The 27,709-nt window shown below is 40.2% G+C and overlaps 1 protein-coding gene across 1 annotated transcript in view; it reads right to left on the minus strand.

Annotated features, from left to right (window-relative positions):
- The window catches only part of KCNH8 (potassium voltage-gated channel subfamily H member 8), a 338,731-nt gene that overhangs the window by 52,775 nt on the left and 258,247 nt on the right, over nucleotides 1–27,709 (minus strand). Inside the window, exons 8-9 of the mRNA XM_090049221.1 lie at nucleotides 5,922–6,119; nucleotides 1,534–1,733 (exon numbers count right to left, since the gene is read on the minus strand). Of these exons, the coding sequence (XP_089905347.1) occupies nucleotides 1,534–1,733; nucleotides 5,922–6,119 (398 nt within the window). The remainder of the gene's footprint in view (nucleotides 1–1,533; nucleotides 1,734–5,921; nucleotides 6,120–27,709) is intronic.

A 27,709-nucleotide genomic window follows, 5' to 3' on the forward strand; every position in this document is an offset into this window, starting at 1 on the left:
ATTTCTGTATTATCTTCATTGAGTACTATGTTTAAGGGAATGTGATATAACAATAAAGCAGTATCTAATGGGAAACAAGCTTGCCCAAATAAGCTTATCCAAACAATTAACATAGCTGCCAGAAGTTGTTATTTTTCCTGGGGTATAATAATATATAAAGGACAAATAAAGACATCTCCAGAACACGCTCCTATTTACATTCATGCTACTCAGAAAGTAATTAATACCCAAAGATATATGAGAGGTAGCATTTACACAGCTGCCAAAAGATCCATTACTGCTTTAAAAATCCATGCAGTATCACTCAGTGAAATGCAGTCACCTATACATACTGGGTTGCAAACTCAAAGAAAGGGAGAGAGGAAGGAAGATAATTTTGGTCAACAACAGTGAGGCAATACCAGTTCTTATGAAAAGCACTGTGGGACCTTTAATAAGAGTCAGCCTTAGGGAAAATGGCGCCCTGGGTGAACATATATTTTGGCACCCACTCCTCCCCCCAGCACAGGGGTCTCTTCCCTCCTCTGTGGGATGCCTGCCTCTGCAGGTCCTGGACTCATGTGGGAACTTCCCTCCTTGCCCTGGAGCTGCATGTGGCAGCGTAGCACATTTCCCCAGCAGCCATGCCTGCTGCACTCCCTGATGGAGAGGATCTCCCGGGGCCACTGGGGCAGCTTGGCAGCACTCATAGGACAGGTACCTGCAGAGCACTGACCCATGCCATAACCCTGCTCACTGGCAATCTGAGTCTGCATCTGCAACTCCACAGACCTGGCTCTGCTTCTGCCCCTGCAACTGTGCCCAGAGGGACAGGTAGACAGTGCCTAGTACTGCACAGCTCCACTACCCATGGCTCCTGGCTCCACCCAGCTGGATGCTGCCTTCAGTGCCAGGCTCCCCCCAGACCAGTAGCACCTGTGTGGCTGTGGAGCTCTGTGAGCAGCAGGAAAGAGTCAGCTCCATATGCGTGGCACAGAGGCAGCAGCATCATGGGAAGCCAATGTCCCCTTCTCCTCCCCTCCCCTCAACAGCTGGCAGGAGGAGGAAGAGGGGCCATAGAATGATTTGTGCAGGGACAGCCCTCAGTGCTCCTGGCTCTTGTACATGTCCAGGGAGCCTTGAGCTGTGCGTACATGCATTGTGCCCCACTGGGCATTTACCCATGTGACCCACCTCTAAGGCTGCCTCTGTCTTTAATATCCAACGCAGGGCAGACATTTCTGCTTTTATGGTATCATCCAAAACACCCCGCAAGAATAATCCATTAGTTTTTTTTGAATGATAAAGAGCTGAACTGGCCCTGCTGATATTTGAATTGATAGTTTCAGGGAACCTAGCATTCCAAAACAGATACTTCAATGACTAACATAATCCCTCTGGACTAACACTTTCAGCTTTATTCTTTAGCTTTATTCTTTCATATGCTCATTTGTTCTAATGTGTTACTTCACATAAAATTACAAAAGAAAATATATTAGCCAGAAAACATTAATACAAATCTAAGAAGCCAACTGGGGAAAAGGCTTTGATTACCTCACTGGAATCTATCCCATTATTGACAGACCAGGTGGTTTGGAAATATTCAAGCATCCTCTGCTTTAGCTGCTGTGGCAGGTGATGGACCCGTATAAAGTCCTTTAGATCCTTGGTTCTTGTGTGATAAAGGGACCATCTGGAATACATCCTCTGAATTATGGCAGTCACATTGCCAAACACCATGGCATGCATCAAAGCTGGGAAGGACAGAAATTATATACAATTGGATGCAAGATTTTAGCAGATACTGTTAAAATACAATCTAGAAAACATAAAAGCCATATTCACAGATTCCTACATGTAAATAAATTGCCAAAGGAATATGCACTTCTGAAATATACAGCAATACCTTATTAATGAAATATTACCATCATCACCTTCATAAATTAATGTATATTTCCATAGTGCCCAAGGACCTTACTAATGGAATGGGATTCCACTGTGCTAAATGATGAACTCCAAATTAAAAGCAAAACAAAATAGCCAGTCCCTGTCTGAAAGAGTTTACAGAACCTAAATAGATGGCAGGGCAAAATTAGTACACATGGTGAAGCACAAGGAAACAATCAGAATAGCTGTCAGTATGATAGGAAGTCATCATATGGCCAGGTTGACAGCATGCTAAACAAACTGGGGGGAAAAAATAATTACATTTATTTCTTTTTGTACAAAAAAATATAAAATTAGGAGTTGTACACAAGTATATTTGACTCCAAGCTAAATGCAGGGGTCCTTTGAATTCTGGGAAATTAGAGACTAAAATGAAACTGAGGAGATAATTATAAAGCAGAAAATTGAGGTAAGTCTGATAAATTCTATTAAATTCAGAATAAAAACCAAATTCTCCCCACTGCTTAAGAATGAACAAATGTGCTATAAAACTGTTTATCTATATATTCTGACATATGCGAGTTTACCTGCAATTAGAGACAGATTTGGGAATAAAAAGACCTAAAGGAAAACTGAAAGGATGCCTACAAATAAATCTACCTGTCTTTAGGTATGCACTGTGCTTGCCTGTCATCAGTAGAAAATATTAGGGTTGGGTCATATGACAAGTAGTATTGATTTGGGGTATATAGCACATGTTTATAAATTGTTTATTGAAAAAATTATAAAGGACCTAATTACTTTTGTTAAAGGATATTGGCCTTTTAGCACTTGAAAGGAAGTGGAGAGAAACTCCCCAGAGTACTGACAGAGCTGGTTAAACAAGGGAAACAGGGCGCTGGCCTCTTATGGAAATTTCAATCGATTCAGACTGTGCAAAGACAGACAAGAATGGAAGAAAAAAAAGTCATGACTCTCGATGGTTAGTTTGTGAATATCAGTAGAGACAGGCAAAAAAGGTCCCTGGTTTAGGACGCTTTAAAAAATTATTGTTAGCTAAATGCAGCTAGACGAAGCTACTAGTAGCAGGATGGCTTGGAGAATTGGAATGAGAAAGAGACACAAAGTACATAGGATGGTAGAAATAACACATGGTTAAAAAAAAATAAACCAAACCTCTGCTAAAAATACACTGAAGTTGCAAAATTCAAGCAGACAAAAGTTAAGAAATGCCAGAATTGAGGTTGTCGGCATATGTTTTATTCTATACATTAATTATGAGAATCTTTAATAATATAATCATATAAGACTTTTTTCCATTGGAACCCTGGAGGAGGAAAGGTGCTCACTGACAACACGGTTCTGAAACAACATTTTTTATCCTCAAAATTCAATGGTTGGCCCCATGAATTTTTTACCACATACGACTAAACCTTTCTCTGAGTAGTGAATTATTAATTTTCTTCTGATTTTTCGGTGGTATTCATCACTATGGTATCCAAATATTTCACAAGTCTGCATGAGTTTACTTTTACAACTTCTGAGTCAGGTGAGCAAGTGGTATTGTCCAGATTGACAGATGGGGAACAGAGGCACAAAGATTAAGGCCAATAATGCCACTAATTTTGAATGCCCAATTTGACATGCAGCCAGTTGGTTTCTAGAAGAATTCTCCTCATCAATATCCTTGAGATGAGTGAGATTTTAAACTTTTAAGGATCTGGGATTTCAAACAGTGACCTTGATTCTAATAGATATTCAGGGCTCTGCTTTCTACTTTAAAGAACAGCATTACACCTCTGATGCTGACAAGTCCTGAAGCTATAGGACTATTCAGTATCTCCTAAGGGCCTTGTTATATCTTACACTGTGAGCCATATAAATGGTGATCAGTGTTAGTGCTAGCTCAAGTCTGGAGCAGTTGCACTTCCGGCCAGCTGAGACCTAGAGGACTGAGAGGTCCCTGTTCCCCCTAATTCTGGGTTTCCCTGCTACCCAGATCCCTGCTCACTGCCACCCACCCCACCTCTACCTACTTGTCACTGCCTGTTTGCCGAGGGAAGCCAGAGAGCAGCAGTGGTGGTGGATGACCGTTCCCTGCCTGCTCCCCTCTGGGACAGACAATGCGGACAGCCACAAGTATGTGAGGAGAAGGGGTGCCAGTGAGCATAGATCCAGGGTGCTAGGGAGATTGTGGCGAGGTGGGGGGTGGGGGTGGGGGGGCAGGCCCTGGGCAGTAGGCCCAATCCTAGCCAGCAGGGGGAGAGGGGGTGGGATGTTCACACTAAAGTGTGGCCTCGCTTCCCCTGCCTGAAGAAGGGTGTTTGTATCCCAAAACTTGCAACAAAGAATTTTTCCAACTATTTTAGTTGGTCTAATAAAAGATATCAGATTTACCCAAAGAACCTTGTTTTTTAATTTCCAATACACTTCTACTGTGTCCAAACTGAAATCTCAATGAATTCACCAGCCTGATCAACCCCAATTCACAGGGGATCCATTATACAACTGTGGCAAAAATATACCTCAAAATTAAAACAGAGTTCTGCTGCTTGAATCAATTAGCTACTTAACTTGGTATTATGTTATAGGGCTTAATAACCTGGTTGGTGGCTTGCCTCTTTTCTCTGCTGCACTGTGCATTATACAAATGATTCACTCTGATTTCAGTAGATGATAAGCTGCAGTGAGAATTAGGTCTGAGGACACTTTTTGTGACTAACTAATACATTCTAATTATTGCAGTCCCTGCTGCTTAGACCATACCATATTGATATCTGAAATGGAGAGAAGTATTATTGATCAAATGTATATGTAATAAAGTACAATGTAGAGTCTCTTTATTTCTACCAAGCTACCAGGTTTTTGGAAGCTCTACAGCTCCAGAAGAATCAAACTCCAACGCTCCATTGCCACAATGTTCTATAGAGCAGCAGAACCATTTAGAAGTTAAATACTTGATATTTCCATTATAATCACATGTTAACATTATAATTACATGCATTTTAAGTAATTAATTACAATTAACAATTGTATTTAAAGTAACATTACTGATGGTGCTTGAATTAATAAGGTGTAATTCCTTGACTTACTAGGGTTACAGCTATGTGTTTTCAGGCCAGGAAGAAAACCTGACAATTCACCAGACCTCCCTCTTTCTCTCTCTCTTTTTATTTTGATAACCTCAGGATGGTGTGAGCTCACAGCTTACAGGGAATCCAATATGTACCCCAGTCTCTGGGTGTCAAGTTGTCAATTTAGTTGTCAATTTTATACGTTTACAGTGCAGAACTGACAACCAGAGTAATGCAGACTAGGCCTGGAGCAAAGTTAGATGGTGAAAATACTTCCCACCAAATCCAGATAGCCAGAGAAACAATAAGGAGCACAGAGTTTTAATTATGACTTACTTGTCTCGCCTTCTCATCTGCAGAGTGTTGTCTTGGAGTTATAGGAAATATGTATTATGATTTAATGTCAGCATTTTTAGTGGGGAGAATGGAGAGGAAAGTAAATGTATGACAAGCTGCAAAACAATCTCTCCAATAGCACCACTTACACTAGACCAGGTGTATCACACCCTGAAGGTGAAGCTGAATCATCTTTGTATGATGTATTAATTTCTTTGTTCTCCAAATAGTAATAATGAGCATTTTTCTTAAATTAATAATAAAATATTACCAGGAAAAATTAAAAGAAGAACAACTGGCAAAACCACCTTCTGATGTTGGTACTACTCTGAAACAGTAGTTGGGTAAAAAACAAACAAACAAAAAATCCACAAAACTACTTTCCTGCTTGCTGTGGAAAACTGAGATCTTAAGACAACTGTTAGTTGATTTACTATAAAACAAAAGAGTTGACATGGGATTTCTTCAGTTCACTATTTTGCTAACAAAGAACATAACTATAGAGTCTTAGAAATCTTGTTTTTTGTCCAAACTCTTGCATTTTAGGATTAGTGTTTTACTTTAGTTTTTAATTGTTGTTTAAAATGATCTTTAGACTGTGTTCTCAAACCCTCTATCAACTTATTGTATAACATCTATACTTACCCCCAATCAGCATTGTGCAAATGGAAAATATCTTTTCTACATCAGTATTGGCTGAAACATTTCCAAACCCAACACTGGTGAGGCTGCTGAGAGTGAAATACAGGGCAGCTATATAGGCACTTCTGATTGATGGGCCTCCTAATGTATTATTGCCATAGTAAGGAGACTCTAAACGCTTCCCCAGTTCATGAAGCCAACCTGAAAAACAAAGCAAAAGAAAAAGCCCATTGAGAAGCATCATAATAATGTTAACCACATACACTGTAAAATAGCCAAGACTGATGATGTTATATCCCATACACAATTAGAAGAATATAAAAAAGAGAAGTAGACAAACTGGAGAGAATCCAGAGTAAAGCAACAAGAACAATAAGAGGTTCAGAAACCTTGACTTGCAAGACAAGATTGAAGGAATTAGGTTTGTTCAGTCTAGAAAGGAGAAGATGTGGGATGGGACTAAGTGGTTTTCTGGTGTCCCTTCTAGCCCTACATTTCTATCAAAATGGAAATTAAACTGAAAATACTAATGGAGTAGTTGGAAAACTATGCCTTTGGAGGATTTAATCGTATCCATATATGCTTATAGTGAAAGCTGGATTTCTGAACTGATATTAAGTGTTTATGAGTTTCATTCCAGAGGTCTATATTGGACAATTTACACAATTCATTTAGGCAGAAAAAAATAAGAGGAAGAAACCTCAAACAACTGTATAACATGGATATAACTTACATTGAATTCTATATATGAATCCTCCACTGCATACTTATTTAGCTACAGTTTGTAAAAAAAATTCATATTCTGAGAGGCAAAGCATTACTCATATATTTCTTCTTCAAAGAAGAAATATACATATATATTTCTTTAAAGAAGATATAGGCTCACAGAACCAGACACATCATAGAAACCTGAATCCAGCAATTCTTTTTTCTAATCTTTATTTTCATTTTTCTGATGCATATAATTGAGAAACAGCTAAATAATTTTTGATCTAGCAAAGTAACACAAAGATTATGAAAAAATGACTTACGAGCAATGAATAGGAAAATGTGGAATGTAAAAGCAGAGATAAATATGTTAATTCCAGGTACTAACCTTTTGGTATATTTGCTTATGGTTATGTGGGAAATCTTGTTGATGATGCAGGCAGAAAAAAAGTAGCACAATTTACATGAAATGCCATCTTTTGTTTCAAAAGATCAGTGTGGAGTTTCCCGTTTGGGGCTGTATTGTATTTCTAGGAAGCTCAAGTAATTATATAAAATTTACGCGTGTGTTGACAAGTTGAAAGACAGAAACTTTTAGAAATTTGAAACATCATTCACTCTACTTACCTTCTACTCACTCCACATAGATCACAAAACTAAGGATATTTACAAACAGGGCAACAAACACTAAACATCAACTCCAGCGCTTGTGATGAGATATTCTGAATATTTCGTTCACCTGGTTGTCATACTACTATTACTATAACTATTACTATTACTCCTGCCACAATTGCCTACTCTGTACTTCCCTGTGCTCCTCTTGAGTTGTGACGTTACCTACTCCAAAGGGAGTGAAAAAAAGGTAGAAGGAAAAGCTGTGGTCCTGTCACCTACTCCACATTGCTTAGAAACACTAATCAGATGGAAAGGTGAAAGCTTGCTACACTTTCTTACAGCAGCAGTGCAGAGTGAATTGGCTTTCCTTGACAAGAAAAAGTACCATAACATTTGTATAATTGACTCAAGACTAATGGTTGGTCCCCCTGGCTCTCCCTATGCCAATGGAGTATTAGTGTGGTTTGAGGCTGATCGTAGAAGGTAAGTCCTCTCCCTATACATTGATATTTTCTAGAACTATAAGCATTAAACAGAGTACAAAGAAAAAACAAGAGACAATAATTTTATTAATTCCAATATTTCAACTATGAGATACGGTGTTTGCTCTTAAAATGTCAACACACAGGGGGCATATGAGTTTCTGCACAGGGGGTATATGAGAGTTCAGTTATATCCCAGTCTAAGAAATAGCAAATGCTGATGTCTCCTAGAGACATCTGCATAGTCAAAGGTCAGTGTTGATTTTCCAGTGGTAATGACTTGAAGTGTATGTAAAAACAGCAGGCAAATTCAACAGGGCTAGCATTGCAGAAACACATCAGAAAAATATTTCAAAATATCTTCTCTCAAAAATAATGATACTTTACACCCACTCACCCTGTTCCTTGCTGAATTTTCTGTAGTCTTTTTTTGTTCCTATTCATTCAGATAAAACAGGAAATTCCCAATGTTCAGGCTTTTCTCCCATGGTCAGAATCACAGAAATGTCAGATTAAAGTTTGAAACCTGTGAAGTGTAACTGCCTCCCTGCTGCTGAATGACCTTTGTTCCAAATACTTCCATGGAAATTAAGGCTGTGCAACATCTTTAAGACTACACCCAGTATTTGCGGACATAGTCTGATAGAGCAGTTTCTGTCTGGGTCTAGAATTGACTTGGGTTTGTTAACAGGAATCGTAATCCAAGTTTTCTCAGTGAAAATGTAACAATGCAGTACCAGCTTGGTAGAAAGTAATTTATGAAACAAATCTAACTGAGATTCAGTAAATTAAGAGGAGAACACTTGCTGTTACAGAATGATCTGGTTCACCTAATTAAATGCTCACAGTCCAACAAAAAAATTTCAGAACATTTTCAAGGTTATAAATCTAGACATCAAATGCAAAGGTAACAACTATGTTCCCAAAGGATGAGAAATCCTGCTTTCTAAAACAGTAACCTAGAGAAAGGATTTAGGGCTCCGAACGGATAATCGCCTCAACGTGAGCACTCGGTGAAATGCTGTGGCAAAAAGTACCAATGCTGAGAGGAGAATATCAACTAGAAGTAGAGAGGCAATCATTTTTTTACGTCGTACTGGTACAACTGCTACTGTGACTAGTTGCGGTGTCACCACTTCAAGAGGGATATGGAAATACTGGGGAGTGCTCAAAGAGCCACAAAAATGGGAGAGAAGGAGAGGGAGGCTAATAAACAAAACCTTAAGGGCCTCATCTTATTTAATTTATAAAAAGCCTAGCAAATGACTGACCACATGAGACCATAGAGTTTGTTACACATAACTAAGAGATTTGATGGTTAGGAGCTTTTCAATGTAGCTGACAATGGCATAACAAAATCAAATAGTAAAAACTGAAGTTTGACAAATCCAACATTGAAAGTAACACCCAATTTCCTTGGCTGTGAGAACATAATTAAACAGGAGGATGTGGTAAACTCACAGTCTCTCTTAGAGGCTTTGAAATTAAATTAGACCTCTTTGTAAAAGATATGCTTTAATTCAGGATGGGTGAGAAATTAGGACCTGTATGCACAGGGTTGTGTGGCATGAGAACCTCTTCTGGCCGTAGAATCTGTTAATTTAGGAGTTTAGATATCCCCTTCGTTCCTAGGATGTAATATGACTGCCTTCACTATTGCCTGGAGAAGTTGAGAAGGATTCCTCCTTCCTCCAATACATAATTGGTGAGGTGTATTCTTTTTTTTATCACCTTCCTTTGAAGCATCAGAAATTGGCTGCAGCAGCAGACAGGAAACTGAATGTGGTAGACCGGTGCTCTGAGGCGGTACATATCCTTTATCTCAGATGCTCTCTGATGCTTATGGCTTACAGGTGAGGAAGGAATTTTTCTTCAGGTGAAATTGGTAGGGATCTGGAGACTTTCTTCTTCTGCAATATAACGTATTGACTGCTTGCATTTGGGCATATCAAACTCAATCAATTCCCTGCCATTGCAACAGCATTTGGCACTGGTGGCACTTCATTCTTTCTTGCTTTCTAGCTCTGGTATGCAAAAGTTTAATTGTCTGAGGACAGAAATGCTTTTATCTAACTAAAATCAATGGGCTCAATACAGGGATATCTGAGTGAAAGTCAATGGTCAGTGACAAACCAAAGGTCAGAATAGATGATCTGAATCTATGAATTCTATAAAATCTGTGCATCTGGGCATGATATCTGGTTGTACCCAGGAAAGATAGGAGAACTTGGTATTTTCTTGTAGGGAAATTTCCCCACACAATCTTCTTACAATCTTAGAACTTGAACATTTATTCAAATACTGGTATTCTAGTTTTCCCAGATTACCCAATATTTCCCCCAAATATTCTTTCCACCATCCAACAAGTCCGAGCTCATAAAATATCTATTACTCCCAGTATCCACGCCTCCAACCAATCATGATCTTTCAACACAAGATGGTGGGGGAAACAAAAACCCTGAGAATCTGTCATAATGAGATCTCCAAGGCATCTTTCTAGGCTCTAGACAGTTTAGCTGGGTATATCTTTTTCTTCAGAAGCAATACTACAATGTGTACATGTGAGAAATAAGATTTTATTAATAGTATACTACAAGAAAAATATGTTTTTCTTAATGAAAGGTATGAAACAATTCTTAGAAAATCACATTCATTAAGGTGAAATGTGAAATCACAGTCAGGGCTTGATCCTGTGCCACTTATTTGCAGGAATGTGGGGGTCAGGATCATCATTTAATAACTGCATAAAGGAGATTTGGTGCATTACATTAATAAGGGATTATGTGGGTTTAAGATATATAAGCAAGGAAATGTTATGTTCAGAAAAAAGGAAATGTAAGTTTACTTGCTTTATTACATAAACGTTGTAAAATCAGTTCAATTATAAAAGATCTCTTCATTATCCTGTCCCAACAAATAACAGCATTAGTGATGTATATACAGAGTGCATTGGCCAATAGGGGTTTTATGCAACCCTAGTTCTTATTATCCATCCTGCAGTTTGCGGGAATGTACCAATATGCATTAGCTCAAGTTAACAATATATACAACAGTCATGGAATTAAACACAGACTTTGATAAGTCAGGACTTGCCTCCACTTAGAATAGCTTGCTTTATGTCTCAAGGCCAGGGTGTCAAACTCCTCTGTAGCCTTGACTTGGATCTGGACTGCAGGGCTCCTTGCAGGTTGGATCCCACCCAGGTCATAAGGGCTATTGCAGTGGCCACCACAGTGGTAGCAGCAGTGGTGGTGAAGGGTTCATTGGTGGTGGCAGCAGAAAGGGGTCAGAAGGAATGAGTCAAAGGGTGATGGCAAGCCAAACTTGCCACTGACAGCCATGCCCAGCAGGGCTAATGGGTCCTGGATTCTGCAGCAGGCCCACAGGCAATGTTTGACACCCCTGCTCTAGAGAAATATTTAAAAAAATAGTAACTTTATTTGGTGGTTTGTTTGTGTATGAAATACCATAAGTACAGAGAGGAAAAAAAAGTACAGAGAGGAAAAAAAAACACGCCCTGAATATATACGAGAAGAGATCTCCAAACGTATAGAATTCATCCTCACACACAACAACTTCACTTTTAATCAACACTTCCTTCAAATTAAGGGCACAGCTATGGGCACTAAAATGGCTCCACAATATGCTAATCTATTTATGGCCTCGCTGGAAGAAACCTTTCTTGGGAACTGTACCATCAAACCCTCACTCTACCTTCTATATATAAACAACATTTTTATGATATGGACAGTTAACTTTGATGCTCTGAGAGACTTCCACCAACAATTCAACAACCAACACCTCTCCATCCAACTATCTCTGGAGTACTCCAATACTAACATCTTTTTCTTAGATACAGTGATCACCATCCACAATGGTATAATACAAATCTCCATCTATAGACAACCTACAGACCAGAACACATATCTACACAGAAATAGCAACCATCCAAAACACACTAAAAAAGCTGTCATATACAGCCAAGCCTTCAAATACCACTGTATCTACTCTGAGAGAAACACATGAGATCTCCAACTTAGAAATCTCAAAAGAGCCCTCATACAACAGGGACAGTCCTCCAGAGAAATAGACCACACCTTTGAAAAAGCCATGTAGACTCCATGTTGGCAATTACTTCATTACAAGAACCTCCCCCCCCATGTCTCATACTCCACTAGCATTGACCTACCATCCTTCCATTAAACCAGTAAGGAAAATCCTTAAACAATGTCAACCGATACTTGAAAAAGACCTGAAACTAAAAGAGATCTTTCCTGATCCACCTATGCTAGCCTTTAAACAGGCTACAAATCTGGCAAGACTCATCATCAGAAGTAAACTTCCCACAGCCCAAATCACCACCAATGAATCCAAACCACGCCTAGAAAAGAGATGCAAAATGTGTCAATACATCTCCACAACCCCCACAATATCTATACCAGAAAACAAAACCATCACCATCCCTGGACATCAAAGAACGTGATATACACCTGCACATCAAAAAACATGATATACTTCATCCAGTGCACAAACTCCTCAGATGGTAGGTACATGGGAGAGACAAGCCAGAACCTGCGGTCACAGATGAATGCATACAAGAAATCCAAAGACAGAAACCCACATTTTTCTGTAGAGGCACATTTTTCTGTGATGAAGTTGAGTTCATGGGCATGTCTTTTGAAGGTGCTTTGTAAATTTCCCTTAAGGATAAAGACTGAGAGATCTGACAGAGAGTAGTCATTTTGGGAAAAATTTGAAATTGTGATTTAAACCAGGCCCTACCCATTAGGTGTTCTGAGAACTGAAGGAAAAGAAATCTTGCTATTCAGCTAAGTTCTATGGAACAGACTGTAGAAATGATACCTGTGGGGGGGGGGAAAAATCAATGTCTTCTTCCCCCCGCCCCCCAAACACTAAATTTCCAGCTTTGTACATACTTTGAACCCTAAAACATATATGCAGAACAGCAGCAAGTGACTAGTTTTTGAGGTTCTGCTCTCAGATTCTTCCTATATTACATTTGCTGATTGCAGATGGTATTCAGGTATTTTATCATATTAGTATTAAAAACGTATACCCCTTCCCCCTATAAATGAACAAAAACTCCTGGTTGCATATGAACCAATATTGTTTTATAATACAGGTAGAGCAAGACTTAAGGATCTTGCCCAGAGAGTTAACACTGAAGGAGCTGTACAACTTCATGTCATGTTAGGAAACTCAGCATGGCAAGGACTCTGATTATTGCTATATAGAGGGTTTGAAGGCAGTGTCTGTAGGGAGTGGGGGAGAGGAGAAAGGGCAGGCTGGTAATCCTATAATTATGAAAAAGAATAATATTTATGAATATGAGCAAATATATCCTGTTAAATACATGCATGGTTTTTAAATTCACAGTAATAAGTTTAGAATGGATTCCTAAACTCACATCAATAAAAAAACTTATACCATACCATAGTACACATCATTACGTCATATATGTATACACTTAACCTGTGTAATGAAATAAATATTGTGCCTAAGAACATGTCAAATCTATTTAAAAAGTAGCAATTCCCTATTATTATCTCTATAAATATAAATATAATCAAAGACAACATTGCCGGAAAAAATCTCCTTTCTGAAAATTAGTGAACTCTACAGTCTCTCATCATTCCCAATTTCTAAATCCTCAGTTACCTGAATGTATTTGTGGATTACTGGGGTCATACTGTATCTACTTTTCAGTTCCTTCAGCTCAGTTTCCAGCAATCCAACCATAAAATGTTAATTGTCAGAGAGTAAATCAATACTGAACATTACAGGCATCACCTCCAGATAACTGCAGTGAAGGTAGATGAATCAGTTCTTTAACTGTTAAATATATGTGGATTTCTCTTTTCTATAATCCTGTTATGCCGTAGGTTATTAAGTAAAAATCTACTAAACTGCAAGCATTCCTAACAGGTGTAATGCTGCTGAATGAGGTATGATACCTGAAATAAATGCCTGTACTGTATATTAAAATATAATTCCCAAACAGGTATTTCATTTTTCCTTTGCTGCATGGACAACATAAGAGTGAATCTGCAAATCTTGAAGGATCAAATAGAATACCTGTCCATTATGGGATTAAAGTACCAAAATATCTGTTAAAAAAAATCAAAACTTCACAGTTCCTATCACCTGATCTGGTAAAGGAAGAATCTTTCTATATAAGTATTGGAAACATATTCTGCAGTTTATGTCTAGTTCAATGGCATATCTTTGAGGCCCCTCTAGACTTTAAAAAAATGGTGACATGCATGGCAGGAACTGGGATGTTTGGGATGTGGCATAAAATTCCTTTGATCCCAATGATGCCACTATATAGCTGCCCCCAGCCTGATCTGCAGCTTTTCCCCAGATCCAGGGATGAAAATCAATTGATTCTTGCCCCAGCACTAGGCAGCCCTGGGTCCAGTTCAAGATCCAAGGCTGTCCTGCAGGCTGGCTTGAGATGCAGGGACATCCCAGATCTGATGCAAGATGTGGGGCTGTTTGGGGTAATTGTTGGCCTTAGCCCTGGGACAAACTTGGGTCTCGCAGGGCTACATGTTCAATATATAACACTAACAAACCAGCCACAAAGATACTCCACATGTTTTGTACAATATTTTCATGGCTGGATTGCCATTTTATGGTGCCATAAATTGGTTGTGCATATAGAAACGTTACTATTTTTACATGATCAACATTTCAATTGCACCATAATTGCAATGTGTGCCAAGGGGTTTAAGATTATAATATTCTCAATTCTAAAATTGAGGCCACAGTTGATAATTGTTGTAAAATGCTAGCTTCATAAGGAAAAGGCACCATATAATTTCCTTAGAGATGAACTATTAGATTTGGCACAGAAAATTCATATCTAAAATTAAGAACCTAGTAAATATTTCCCTTAGATCTGCAGGTATGCTGTTAGCTAATCATTTTTATTTTTGCTGCTTGAAGATCATTCTAATTAGGACTTTTAAAAGGAATTGTGTAGGAGTAGGTACCAAACCAAATGATGCAATTAAAAACATACCAAGGTCATTGGGATCCCAGCTGTGATTGAGTTTTTTTGCTGAAAGCCAATAAAAATGTTTTTGGGAAGAGAATTGATGGAGAGAAAAAAAGTTAGCTGTAAATATTTTTAGTGACTGTTAGTTAATGAAAAGCTAGTATAACTGACTAATGCCTACTTAAAAAAAATTAAAGTGGTGTATCTGGTAAACCTGGTAAAATGAAACTTCGTAATTAATTTATACTCCCAGGAAGAAAGAAAAACACACATGCATTGAAGTGGATAAGAGACTGAATGTCAATATAAATTTAAAGATCATGGTCTTTGAAAGCATGTTGAAATGGCAATTAATGTAATGAAGGGAAAGATTGTCAAAGAATTTAAGGGCAGTTAGGCCACAAACTCCCATTCAAATTCAAAGAGAAGTGGGCATCCAGGTCCTTCAGGATACTTTGAAAATCTCAGTCTAATTACATTGATGACAGACTCTGTACAGTACCTGGGAAGCATTCCAATATCAGTGGAAATACAAACAAGCTTTTAGGCACTTGCAGATACTAAAGTTAGCATTTTGAATTATGTGTAAAAGAACTTTACCCTACTTTACATGGTATTAAAACATGAGTGCTCCTTATTTTGATGGTTGCAGTTTGAACACCAGAACCTTGAGAATCTTTCCATACAAGTTTAGTGCAACATAATTCAATCAAAATCTATAGCCTGCTAACAATTCTAGTTGTTATATAATCTCAGGCCTTAAGTCAAACTGTGTGTTCGGGATTGATCACCTACACAATTTTAGCCTGGAGGACAGAGCTACATTTCAAGTGAAAATGAAACAAAAATGGCTAAAAAACCCACGGCAGAATTGATCCAATCTATGCAGGTTCCTCTAAGCTGCGTAGATTGGACTGTTAGCGAACTGAACTCATGTTCACTGCTCACTTTGTGGGGGCTGGCAGAAGCCTGCACTGGCTGAGGCCAGAAGACCGAAGGCACTCCCACATACCTCCCAGTGTGCCAGACATTACTGAAGGCAGCCAAATGCAGCTGAACAATTGTGCCATCCCTGTTTGGCTGTCAGGCACAAGCCTCCTCCTGCTGCCTTCTCATCTCTTAGGCAGCTGGCAGCCAGGTGAGGGAGGCACATGCTCACCCTGCTCAGTTGCATGGGTGTCCCTGGGCTTTGTCAGGGCTGAGAGTGTGGGGATCCACCTCAAGAAGGACAGCGGCAAGGGGGAGTGGGGCTCATGAGCTGCTAGGGGGAAGGGGTGCCAGTGGTTCACTCTATATTCGTAGTTTCATAGTTTCTAGGGTTGGAAGGGATCTGAGCAGATCATTGAGTCCGACCCCCTGCCATGGCAGGAAAGAGTACTGGGGTCAAATGACCCCAGCAAGGTGTTCATCCCATCCCGCAGGGCAGAGTGTCTCTCTCCTGTCCCAAGGCCCAGGACACTGCACTGCAGTGGCTCCAGGAAGGGCTTGCAGCATGTTCCCCTCGGTAGCCAGTGCCAAATTCATGGCTAAAGCTGCTTCTCTGCAGCTGCAAGGGCATAGCTGCCCCTCCTGGCTCCCTGGGAAACAGAGCTCTGCATCTGCACAGAAGTGGCGTCAGCCAGGAATTCGGCACTGGCTACCGAGGGAGAGAAAGGGCGAAATCCTGTGAGCCCTTCTCAGAATCAGTGCAGTACCGAGTCCTGGGGCTCAGGACAGAGCAGGGACACTCTGTGCCCCTCTGGTCAGAAATGCAGAGTGTGCCACTGGCACTGCTCCCCCCCCAGCCCTTGAACTTCTGTTTTCTTACAGGCATAGATTGGTTTCTAACCATCTAGACTAGAAAAAGTGTTATGTCTCCACTTGGTCAAAGTAAAAAATGACTTAAAAAACCTGTTTTTGTTTATCATGGGCTACTACACTACAATGCAGCAGGAAATAAAAAAGACCGCTTCTCAGAGTCCCCAGTATGCCACTGACCTCCCACATCAAAGGGGCTGAGAGCTTAATAGATCATGATGCAAAGGAAACAGGGCCCACAACTTTGGAAGGTCATGGGGTTACAGTTATTCCTTGTCTATTTGTATCCCCATCCCCCATCCATGTCACAGGCTGCCTCAGAAAAATCTGACTCTAAATTAGAGCCAGACCATACTTGGTCTTCCCTTGATGGTGTGAAGAAAAGATGCATCAGGAGTCCTTGCAGGCCCTGGGCTTAGGCAAACATAGGGATGGCTCCCTCTCTGCTTCCTTTGGTATAATGGCACCACACAGAGGGCTAGGAGGAAGAAAACCTCATCACTCCTATTCATCAGCCTGCAGAGAGGTTAGGTACAGTAAAAGTAAGCCAAACAGAACCATGAAGTGGTGTAGTAGTTCTCACATGCTCCCTGGATATGAGGGAGCCAAGAGGTGGGGAAGGCTGAGAAGGGGACTTTGCCTGTCTGAGATACTGAGCTCCACAGGAGCAGTAAAGGTTCACCCATGACACACACTACTGAGTTTGAGGTTGTTATTACGCCCAGTCTCATGGGAACCCTAATGCTTTAGGTTTGGAGGGCATTTTCATACCAAATCACTAACCTTTGAAAACAAGAGCTATTAAGGAAAACACTAACACCTCTGAAGTGCAATGCTGGGAAAGGCTCATTGTAATTTCTTTTGACGATGTCAGACTTTATAGGTTTCATGCATCCAAGCAAAAGCAGGCCTCAGAGGTGGAAAAATGGAAACAATATGAATATGAAGTGAATAAACTTACAACCCTTACTACCTAGGATATGATAGAGCACTAAAGCAGAGCAAAGGAATGGGAGAACTGGCCTAACTTGTCCTAAAACAGTTTAAGTGTGTTTGATAATACAGGAAGCTAACTAGAGCCACAGACCTTAACACTTTACCTTACAAAATTCCAATATAAAAAGGTCTGGAAATGTTGGAGAACATAAAAACTCCCTCAAAACCAAAAGCAAACACTAGAAAAACAGAAGTCAAGTTTAATGATACCAAAATATTACAGTGGTGATACAGAAATCTGTATATGATATCTCTGATGTATGTAGAGCAGACAGGTTGAGATCATCATGGAAAAATAAAAACTAGCTACGAGAAATTGGATCCTGCATAACTGGAGTGCATTAATGAAAGTAATTACAAGCCCTGAGAGCAAAATGCTGGCTCCCATTGTCTGAGCCTTTGATAACAGCTGCTGGTTTAACTCCTACCTACTTTCAGATCTACAGCAAGCTCCTGATGAGCTAAAAGCACTCACTGAGGTTCAGGTTATCCTTCATAATAGGACTTCTCATATAGTGGTATAAAGGAAATCTCAATGTTCATTTTTTCAAAAGGGTGAAATCTATAGCAAACTCCCATTGACTTCAGTGGGGCCAGGATTTCACCCTTTATCTTCTGCTCCTTTCCTTATAAAGTCAACCTTGAAAAAATAAAAAGCAGAAGAAACCAGTTCCTAAAATTGAGAGGACCAGAGAACTGAGACCCTTACCTGTAATGCATGTCTCTTCTTATGCAAACAAACCTAATCATTTTAGCCTCATTTTATAAGAGTTTTAACATATCTCAATAATTCTCACTGACAATTCATTTCTGAATCGGCTTTATTTGTGTGATATTTGCTTTGACTCAGGGCCATCACAACTTGCCACTTGGTTCCAGGTGAGAACGTGGAGAACATGGCATGGGTTTATATTATTGCATTATAATATAATATTTTCCATATTCTTCTTCTTCTTCTCTATTTTATTCCTTAAGCAGCCAAAGATTTTGTTTGCTTTCTTGACAATTTTTACCGAGTTCTGTACAACGATTTCTAGATCTTGTTTCTGAGCTGATACATAAAATTTGAAATTCAGTCAGGTATGTAAGTACCAAAAAATATTCCCTCTAGTGTGCAGTACTTTGCATTTGTTAACACTAATTTTCCTCTGCCATAATGTTACTCATTTGCTTAGTTTATTCAGGTCTTTCCCAAATTCTTTATAATTTTCCTCATTCTGGTATAACCTAAATAATTGTGTCATCTGCAAATTTTCCCAGCTCATTACTCACTTTTTCCCCCCAATCATTAGTACATGTATATAGCAACAGCAGCCCAGCTATAGCATCTTCATTGTTAACATATGCAATAACAAAAATGGATAATTTGTTTTCTCTGAGTTTTTGATCTCTGACTACAGTGTCATGACTACTGTGTTCTCTTCTAGCGATTTTGAGGATTTTTTTTGCTGAAAGACTGAACTTCAGAGTTTATTGTAAATTTTTTGTCAAATATATTTTTAATGGAAAGAATACAACAGGAAATATTTATTGGAAATTTTCATATGAAATCTTCCTGATCAGCAGTTATTCAGTCTTCGTTATTTTTGGCAACATTCTCAGTTATTCAGGACTGCCAATCTCAACTATCAGAAAATCACAAATCAAATCTCTCAGAAAGAAACCCCCCCCCAAATAAATACCACTACAAAACAAATCATCCAATACGCTTAAAATTGTGAGATTTCCAAAGCAGTGAACTGTAAGTCTATCTTTTCGACTGTTTGATTTCAGCATGCTTGAAAGAGGCTACACAACTATAAGGACTCAATTTTTTTTGGAGGGGAGCAGAGGAGGGGAAAGTTAAAGCAAAGGTTCTCACATAATTCCATAAGCTACTATTTCCTCTCAGATATAACAATTAAAATAAATTACACAAGTAGGTAATATTATCACTGTCCACACAAGAGGAATTTTACTGGTTATGTGAATGTTGGTATACTATATCATTGCTCTTATTGATATAGCTAAACCAGTAGAAGTCTGTGGTGCATACTTAGCCCATATCAATGCTGGGGTTGAACAATGAACATCCAAGTACCTAGGAATACATCTCTTGACCCCAAGTACCCCTCTCAAGCAACTCCTTTGGGTTGCAGAGATGGGCTACTACCTCTCCTGTTTGGGTAGGGTGGGCCTAACCCTTCTTCCCTCTCAGTTCTGAGGCAGCTTGAGGACTGTCTTGGAGGATTGAACTGAGATGAAATCAACCCTATGTGTGCTTCTACACCAGTCTAATAGAGCCCTGCACTCCAGGAAACAAAGGGGCACCATCTACTGATGCCACAAGGTAGGATGGGAGGATTCTCAGAACAGATGGTCTCAGGATTAAAAACTTGAACTTATTGAGCAGTTCACATCTCAGAACTACTGTTTCTGGCTGTCTGCAGACTCAGCCAGATGTCATTGCACCACCTAACACTAAAAACATGGCTTGGTGCCCTTTTGTAGCCATTGAGGCTAGAAATGAATTTTTTCTTTAAATACATGGAAGTTTTCACATTACTGCGGGAGTTAGGGTCCTGGATATGTGCCTATACTATCTCTTCCTTATCCCTGGACTTTTTTGCATATCTTGATCATCTTTAAGCATGTGAACTTTCACAGGATGCACAGGAAAGCTGTGATTTGGGGTCTGTACATGAAGCAGAGTCAGCTGGCATTAAATAACAAATAAAACCTATGTGGCAATTCTCTGTTCAGTCACTAGATGATGTAAGACTGATTTGTAAAGAAAGTTAAACTGGGAAAATGTTAGTGTCACTGCAGCAGACACATCTGTAATGGCTGCAGTTCAATAAAGTAGTCTTAGAATTAATTTACTCCCATCTGTCCTTATTCTGTTAACCTAATTTCCTAGATTCAATAGTGTGTTTAACCAGGGAAATAAGACAACCTCATACAGGGAAGATATTTGTTTTCTTCAACTATAAAACAACCACATTTTAAGTACAGAAACACCTGTGTTAACTGGCATTTTAGTAGCCAGCATTTCTATTAACCAGAATATCCAGCTGGACATGGGGGGGGGGCGGGGGGAGCTTGCATGCTGCCACCCCCCACCCCCACGCTCTGCATCCAGAGGAAAACCCCTGTATCAGGTAACCTGGATTTTTATAACTGGCATGCCGCATTCTAGGTGTGTGCAAAATGGGCAGTATTCAATTCAGATTCGGCCAGAACTGGGGACAGTTATTTAATGTTTTGATTTGGATCACTGTCTCGATTCAACTCGGCCAAATCCTAATCTGAAGATTCGATGCTGATTTGGAGAATCAGCGATTTGGCCATAGACACCGCTTTAGATGTTTTTTCTACAAACCTCGAGGTACCAGGTTTGGCTTGTTAATGCTGCAATGATGGGGTGGATGAAGCATCTCACAGGAGTGCAGGGGGTCCCCCCCGCATGCTCCGTGGCAAAACTGGAAGTGCACCAGTGTAGCAAAACCCCTAGATTTTCCTTTCTTTTTTTAAAATTTATTTTAAAATGCATTCCCTCCCCTGCCCCAACCATTTCTGATCTCCCTCTCTATTACCTATATAAGTGAGTTCAGACTTAGGATAAGCGTTAAACATTTTTATTTTGGTAGCAAATTTTTGGTTTTTGATAGCCACTGTTTTATACTGTATAATTACTAGGTTTGTATTGATTTTTATTGTTTCATATGGATATTGTATGGTTTAGGCCTGTGTTTGTAAGTGAACCAAAGTCATGTAAAATTTCCATTTTATATGCCAAGCCTCCATCTTGTGTCCTTTGCCTGGGCATCCCACGTTGCAACTGTATGAGTCACGTACCCCCCCCCATGTAAATTGGTTCCCCGATGAATGAGAATGATTGGGAATGATTGAAGTACAATCATAGTAAGCCTCTACTAAATGGCTTGTAATGACTGAGCCATCACCTCGCATTGATTCATCCAGGAACTATGGACCTCACCCAGGAACAGAGACAAGACCAGCATTTGACAGACAAAAGACCCCGCAGAACCAGCAACTCTCACCATTACAGGCATGCCTCCTGTCACTAGGGTCACACAAGGTCTGCACCTATAAAAAGGGACAGTGAAGAAAGACCCAGTGGGATGCCCTCTCCATCTGAACCAGCACCATACCATACCTATCCACCCAGAGGCCCTGCCAGTGATCCCCCCTCTGGACAACATTTATTGGACAAGGATCCCTTTCCAGCCTGGATAGGTAGATATTACCTGCACACCTCCTCCTCCAATTTGGACCCTCTCTCTCTCTCTCTCTCTCTCTCTCTCTCTCTCTCCCTGGACTTCAGTGGACTTCAGCCCCTGCACCAAGCCTCTCTAACCCCTGCTGCCAGTGAGTGAGTGTGTGTGTGTGTGGGTGTGTGTGGGTGCAAGGGAACCAATAAGACATTGTGTCACCATCTCCCCTGTTCGATAAAACCACTGTCATTTGCAACCCCGAGTTGGGCCATGTTTTACTAAATCCCAGTCCCTTCCTTATCTTAAATTCCAGCCTCATTCTCCCTATCTCTCTTTCTCAGCTCTAGCCCCCACCCCTCTCCACTAGTTTCCTGATTTCTTCTCAATTCCTACTGCCTTTTCCCTGTGACTTTCTGTTGCCTTTCTCTGTTTTCCCATTGCCCCTGCCACCTTTCAGTCTCTCCTGGCACTTTTCCTGTGATTTTCTGCTGTCCCCCTTGCTTTCCATGCTCCTACTGCCTTTTCCCTATGACTTTCTGTTGCCTTTCTCTGCTTTCCTGCTGCCCTGCCACCTTTCAGCCTCTCCTGCTGCTTTTCCTGTAGTTTTCCTCTGTCTGTCTCTCTGTTTTTAGGCTTCCCCCGCACCTTCTGCAGTCATCCCCTGCCCTGCAGCTTCCCAGCTCCTTGTGGCTGTCCTGCAGTTTTCTCCAGCAGCTGGAGCCTTTCTCCAGCTCCAAGCACTTACTGCCACTCCCTGAAACGTCTCTAGCTGCCCCAGAGCCATTCTTTGGCTCCCCACATCCAAAGCCCCTCTTTAACACCCACACTTTCCCTTGGTCCCATTTTCCCTCTCCCCATCTACCTTTTCAGCTCCCCCGTAGCTCTGGCTCCAGTCCCAGCCTCTGTGCCAGCATTGCTTCCCTGTTCTGCAGGCTTTGGGCATTGTCTTTTAATAAATTAAGATCAATTAACCTGAAGTTACCCCCCGAGCCTCAGTTCTTCAGGCCAGGCCCTTGTAGTCTATTGGTTCTAATCCCAGTCCTGGTAACTTTAACTCCCTACACTTCTACTTTCTTACCTTAACCTTTCCCCAGGTATCCCAAGTACACCAAGCACATACATACATACACATCACAACACCCAACTTAGGAACTCACCTGTGTGTATGTGTAGGTGGGTGGTATGTGTGTAAATTAATGAATACACATATATATACATATATAAATATCATTGTGTGTGTATGTGTGTGATATATAAATTAGTAATCTACATATATGTATTGAATGTGCAGGTGTTGGTAACTGGTAACTGATTCTGTCTAAATTTGGTGTGTGTAGCATGTATGGGCTTAAATTGGTGATAGGTGTGCATGAACCTAGACTGGTTATTTTGAACTTGTGTGCGTGTATATATATATATGGCATTGTGTGCATGATATATAAATTAGTCAGCTGTGTCTAACTTTTGGGGTGTATAGTGTATGTCCTTGAATTGGTGATAGGTATGCATGTGCCTAGGTTGGTTTGGATGTGTGTGTGTGTGTGTGTATGCACCTAATTGATTTTTGTGTTTGTATATATGCAATTGTACACCACGCCCTCCTGTCTAACAGCGCAATATCGAGATCCTGAGCATTGGCCTGAATCCTCAGGGTAACATCAGAAGTATTTCCTGTCCACTTCTGGGTCTGCTGCTGAGCATGCTGGGTGCCACCCTATACTCCCCCAGCTCAGCAATCAGCTGTGGGAGGACCCTGGGTGCTCCCCCGACCCAGGAGGCACCAGCTACCAAGCCGGGGGCTGCGGGGGGCCCTCCTGTGTGCTCCCCGGTGGACCCAGAAATGCTTCTGGTTCACTTCTAGGACTTCCCCATGCTCCTGTGGGATGTTCCATCTGCCCCACCATCTCAGCATTCACAAGCCACCTGGTACCTTGAGGCATGTAGAAAAAACATTTAAAGCTGTGTCTATGTCTGAATCATCAAATCTTTCCAAATCTCTCCTTTTACTGAGCTTTTACTGTATATTAAATCCATTCCCAATACAGCATATTCTACAGCATATCACTACTCCAAGTTTTGTACATTTTAGAGAGACATAAATAACTTAAACTGTATACTCAAAACACTACATAAATTGGCAGTCAATGACTCAAGTGACTGGTTATAACTTTTACATTAGGAAACTGATCTGAATCCTATGTTATTAATTGGCATGCTGTCAAAGAAAACATGTAACTGTATTAAAATCATGGATGTCTACAATAAAATGATAATGAAACACTGTTTTTATTATTATTATTATTATTATTATTATTATTGTCAGCCTCCGTGCTGTTAAACCTTTTAGGATTTAGTGTTTTCAAGATATTTTCTACCACCATGAAGGTGAAAGACATTTTTTAAAACTAAAATAAAAGTAGTTCACACATAGGTTATGGCTACCCTAATAATCAAGGTCAATTTTAAATAGTTATCCTGAATCCCATACCTACTGGCCAGTTATTTACTTACTATAAATCTTTAAGCTCATGTCCAGCAACCATATTACCTGACCAGGAAGCTTTGATGAACTTCTTGGTATGAACCAGAGCTCCCTCTTAGCCAAACTTTTTTGTAATGTGCTTAGAACATGTCAAGATATGTAAGCCTCATGCACAGGAAACTGAACAGTAGCACACCCACGGTTTCCAATTTACAATTTCTGGCCCTTCTGTATTCTGCTTCTTTCTTTTTGCTGTCTTTAGGCAGGAAGAAAGAAAAAAAGATTGCAAATGGATTCCTAAAAACACTCTACTTTGTAAATATGCAGCATAATGTTGACAGGTTTGGAGCAACTTACATGATACGATATAGGTAAGGAAAAGAGACTGACAGAGAATGAACTGGTTGAGGATGCTCTCAAGGTCAACTCTGAATATCAATGTAGACATATCAACAATTACAAAGAAAAGCATGGAGCATCACAAGAATAAACTATTCTTGCTTTCATTAAATAATGTTTCAAACATTCATGCTTTCTTTTGTTTCCACACTTACTATTTATTAATAATTAAATATGGCATTTTATTTTCACGATAAACATTTATTTGTTTTCTTGAACGCCTTACAACCCTTCTCCTGCTTCTACTACAAACCACTGTGACATCTCCCATTGACTCCTCTGGAAATAAGATAAAAACCTTTACTAATTTAGTCTATGCCTGAAAGGAATAATAGAAATAATTTTAAAAGTCCAAATGTACCTTTTCAAAATGTTTACAGAGACTATGTTTTGAAATTTAAATATATCAAGAGCTGTGTTCACCACTCTATTGTTTCAATAGGACAGCTCTATACCATTCCACTACCATTCAGGCTAAGATTTTGAAAGTGACTAGTGATATTTTATGCTTCAGTTTTGGGTGTCCAACTTGGGACACCCTAAAGAGGGGGTCAGCAATGTTTTTGGCCAGAATGCCAAAACACCCCAAGCCTGACCCATGTCTTGATTTCGCGTGCCAGGAGGAGACCACAGGGGAGCCATGAGGGGCCTGAAACACTGCTTCAATTTAGGGCTGATTAAACCCCCTGTGTTGTACATATATCCTGCTGACTTACCTGCCTCTCCAGCAGGGAGGGCAGGCTGCCAGCAGGTGGAGCAGTTCCTGGGCTGCAGGGGGTGGGGCTGCTGCTTCCCTCCTTGGCAGCTATGGGCCTCCTCCCAGGCAGCACCCGCCCACAGGTTCCCAGCTTGGGCAGTCCTGGGGGGCACCACAGCCATGGAGGGAAGCACTGGGCCCCCCGTGCAGCTCAGGCAGGCAGGCAGACAGACAGACTTCAGGGGCAGGGAAAGATCAGGCTTGCCACTTTTCTTGGGCAGAGCTGCTTTCTCTGGGTTGTTGTCAGGCTGCCTGCAGGGCTTCCTGCAGAGCCATGGAGATGCACAGAGACCAATGCTTTGCTCCAAGGCTGTAGGAGCAGCAAGCTAAAACTCCTCGAAGTTTTACTTTGCTGCACCCCAAGTCATTCAAGGCACGTTATGTCACCAAATTTTGTACAGCAGCTGTAATTAATGCACAATATGCCTCCAAGGCATGCAAACACTGACACCATTAAAGCGGTGCAAAAGCATTTAGCCCACTTTAAAGTGCTGTGCACACATGCCTTTTGTTTCATCTACACACGGCCTAAAAGTCCCCAAATCACTTGTCATTCTTTTAGAAATATGGGTCTTTAACCCTTTTACTTCCCTGAGAAAAAAGCAAGATAGGAAAAATCTACACATCTGATTTCAACCATCACCTGCAAGATTCACTGCAGAATAGTGATTGATGTCGGAGGTGTCAAAGAATCAGTTGTACCACTGAACCTATGCTATAGTCAAGCCATTATAGTGAGTCCTTATAAAGGCAAATTTTTAATGTAAAAATAAATATTTCATGGTTTTATAGCAACTTTGACTCTAAATGTTGCAATTAAAACTATGCATTAAAATGAGACATTTCTTAGTCTCAAGTTTTAATTCAGATAAATATTAAATACCTTATATTATGAAAAAAAGATCCTGATCCTAGAAAAACAAGTCATCTTCATCATCAGTCCCTCAATTTGAGGATAACAGTCTTCCAGTAAATTGGGAAGCCAGCAATGAGTCTGTAGATGACTGAGGAAGCTGGTCCAAGATGCACATATTCAACTGCAGCTGTGGCAAATAGTTCTGGAAGGAAGGAGTAGATCATGGTGATGTATGGTCACAGCTCTTTCCCTTTGTCTCTCTCCTCTATCTGTCTCTATAGTGAGACATGTTTGAGCAAAATGATCGCTGCCATGTCATGCATCACTGGGGACAATTCAAGTCTCCCAGGTTTTGATGTTAATATTGCATTTCTTCAGATTGGCCTTCAAGGTGTTATTGAGCCTTTTGTTTTTGCCCACCTCCAGATTGGTGACCATCAGTGATTTGGGAGTATAGCACCTGCTTTGGGAGCTAGCTGTCTGGCATGCTTACATTCTGTCCAACTCAGCTGGTACTATATGAACCTGGCTACAGTGCTGGTGCTTGAGTCAGAATGGTGGTGTTCATTCTTCTATAATCCCAATCCTGCAGCTGTCAAGTAACAAAGATCATATCTTCTGTACTGCTGAGAAGTCTGAAATGACACTGGGACTCAGGTAGAATTTCCTCAGTGAGGAGAATGCGTCTATGAAGAAGAATGAAGATGAGGATCTTCCCAGCTATGGACAGGAGTACAATACTATGATCACTGTTTTAAACTGATCTATCTCCTTTTTTGAATATGGTAATGATTGTTGTATCTCTCAAGTCACTGAGAATCTGGCCATGTTTCCAGAAAAACATATAGTTAAAGGAACTTGTGCTAAACTCAATGAACTTTCAAATGCACACTGAAGAGCAGCATTTCAATATTAATGTGATAGAAGCTACAACAAGAAAACTAAAGATATATTTGATGGATGGGTATTTGTTTTGTAAGTAAAACCAATGCAAGAGCCTTAATGTGAAATGAAGAAGGGAATATCATTTTTATTCTGCATGTAACTGTTTTGTGCCTTTTACTATTAAGTAGTTAAAATTGTGGGGGAGGAGGGGAAAAAAACTTTATGCCAAAGAAGTTCTGACATTTCAGATTTAAGATGTGCATCTGTTTAAATGCCAGCACTTGCACTAAAATAAAACTTAAATTTATCTAACCTATGAAGTGCCATATGTCATTACCAACCCTATATGACACTACTAACAGCATGCTTCATGGAGCTACTAAAAGATGGCTGTGACAAGTTCCATAATGGTGTTTTTTAAAACAAAAATAAAAAATGAAGGCTCCGTGATTATTGGTTCAGAACAAGCACCCTGTCAGAAACATTGTTTGATGAAATCCCATCTTCTTTTTACAATTCAAATGAGGATTTATCAGCAGAAATGCTAGAACTATTGTAATAGAAGTCTACCTT

The sequence above is a fragment of the Crocodylus siamensis genome, chromosome 5 (genome assembly GCF_052110815.1).
Source record: "Crocodylus siamensis isolate JL-2025a chromosome 5, ASM5211081v1, whole genome shotgun sequence".
NCBI classification, from domain to species: Eukaryota; Metazoa; Chordata; order Crocodylia; family Crocodylidae; genus Crocodylus; species Crocodylus siamensis.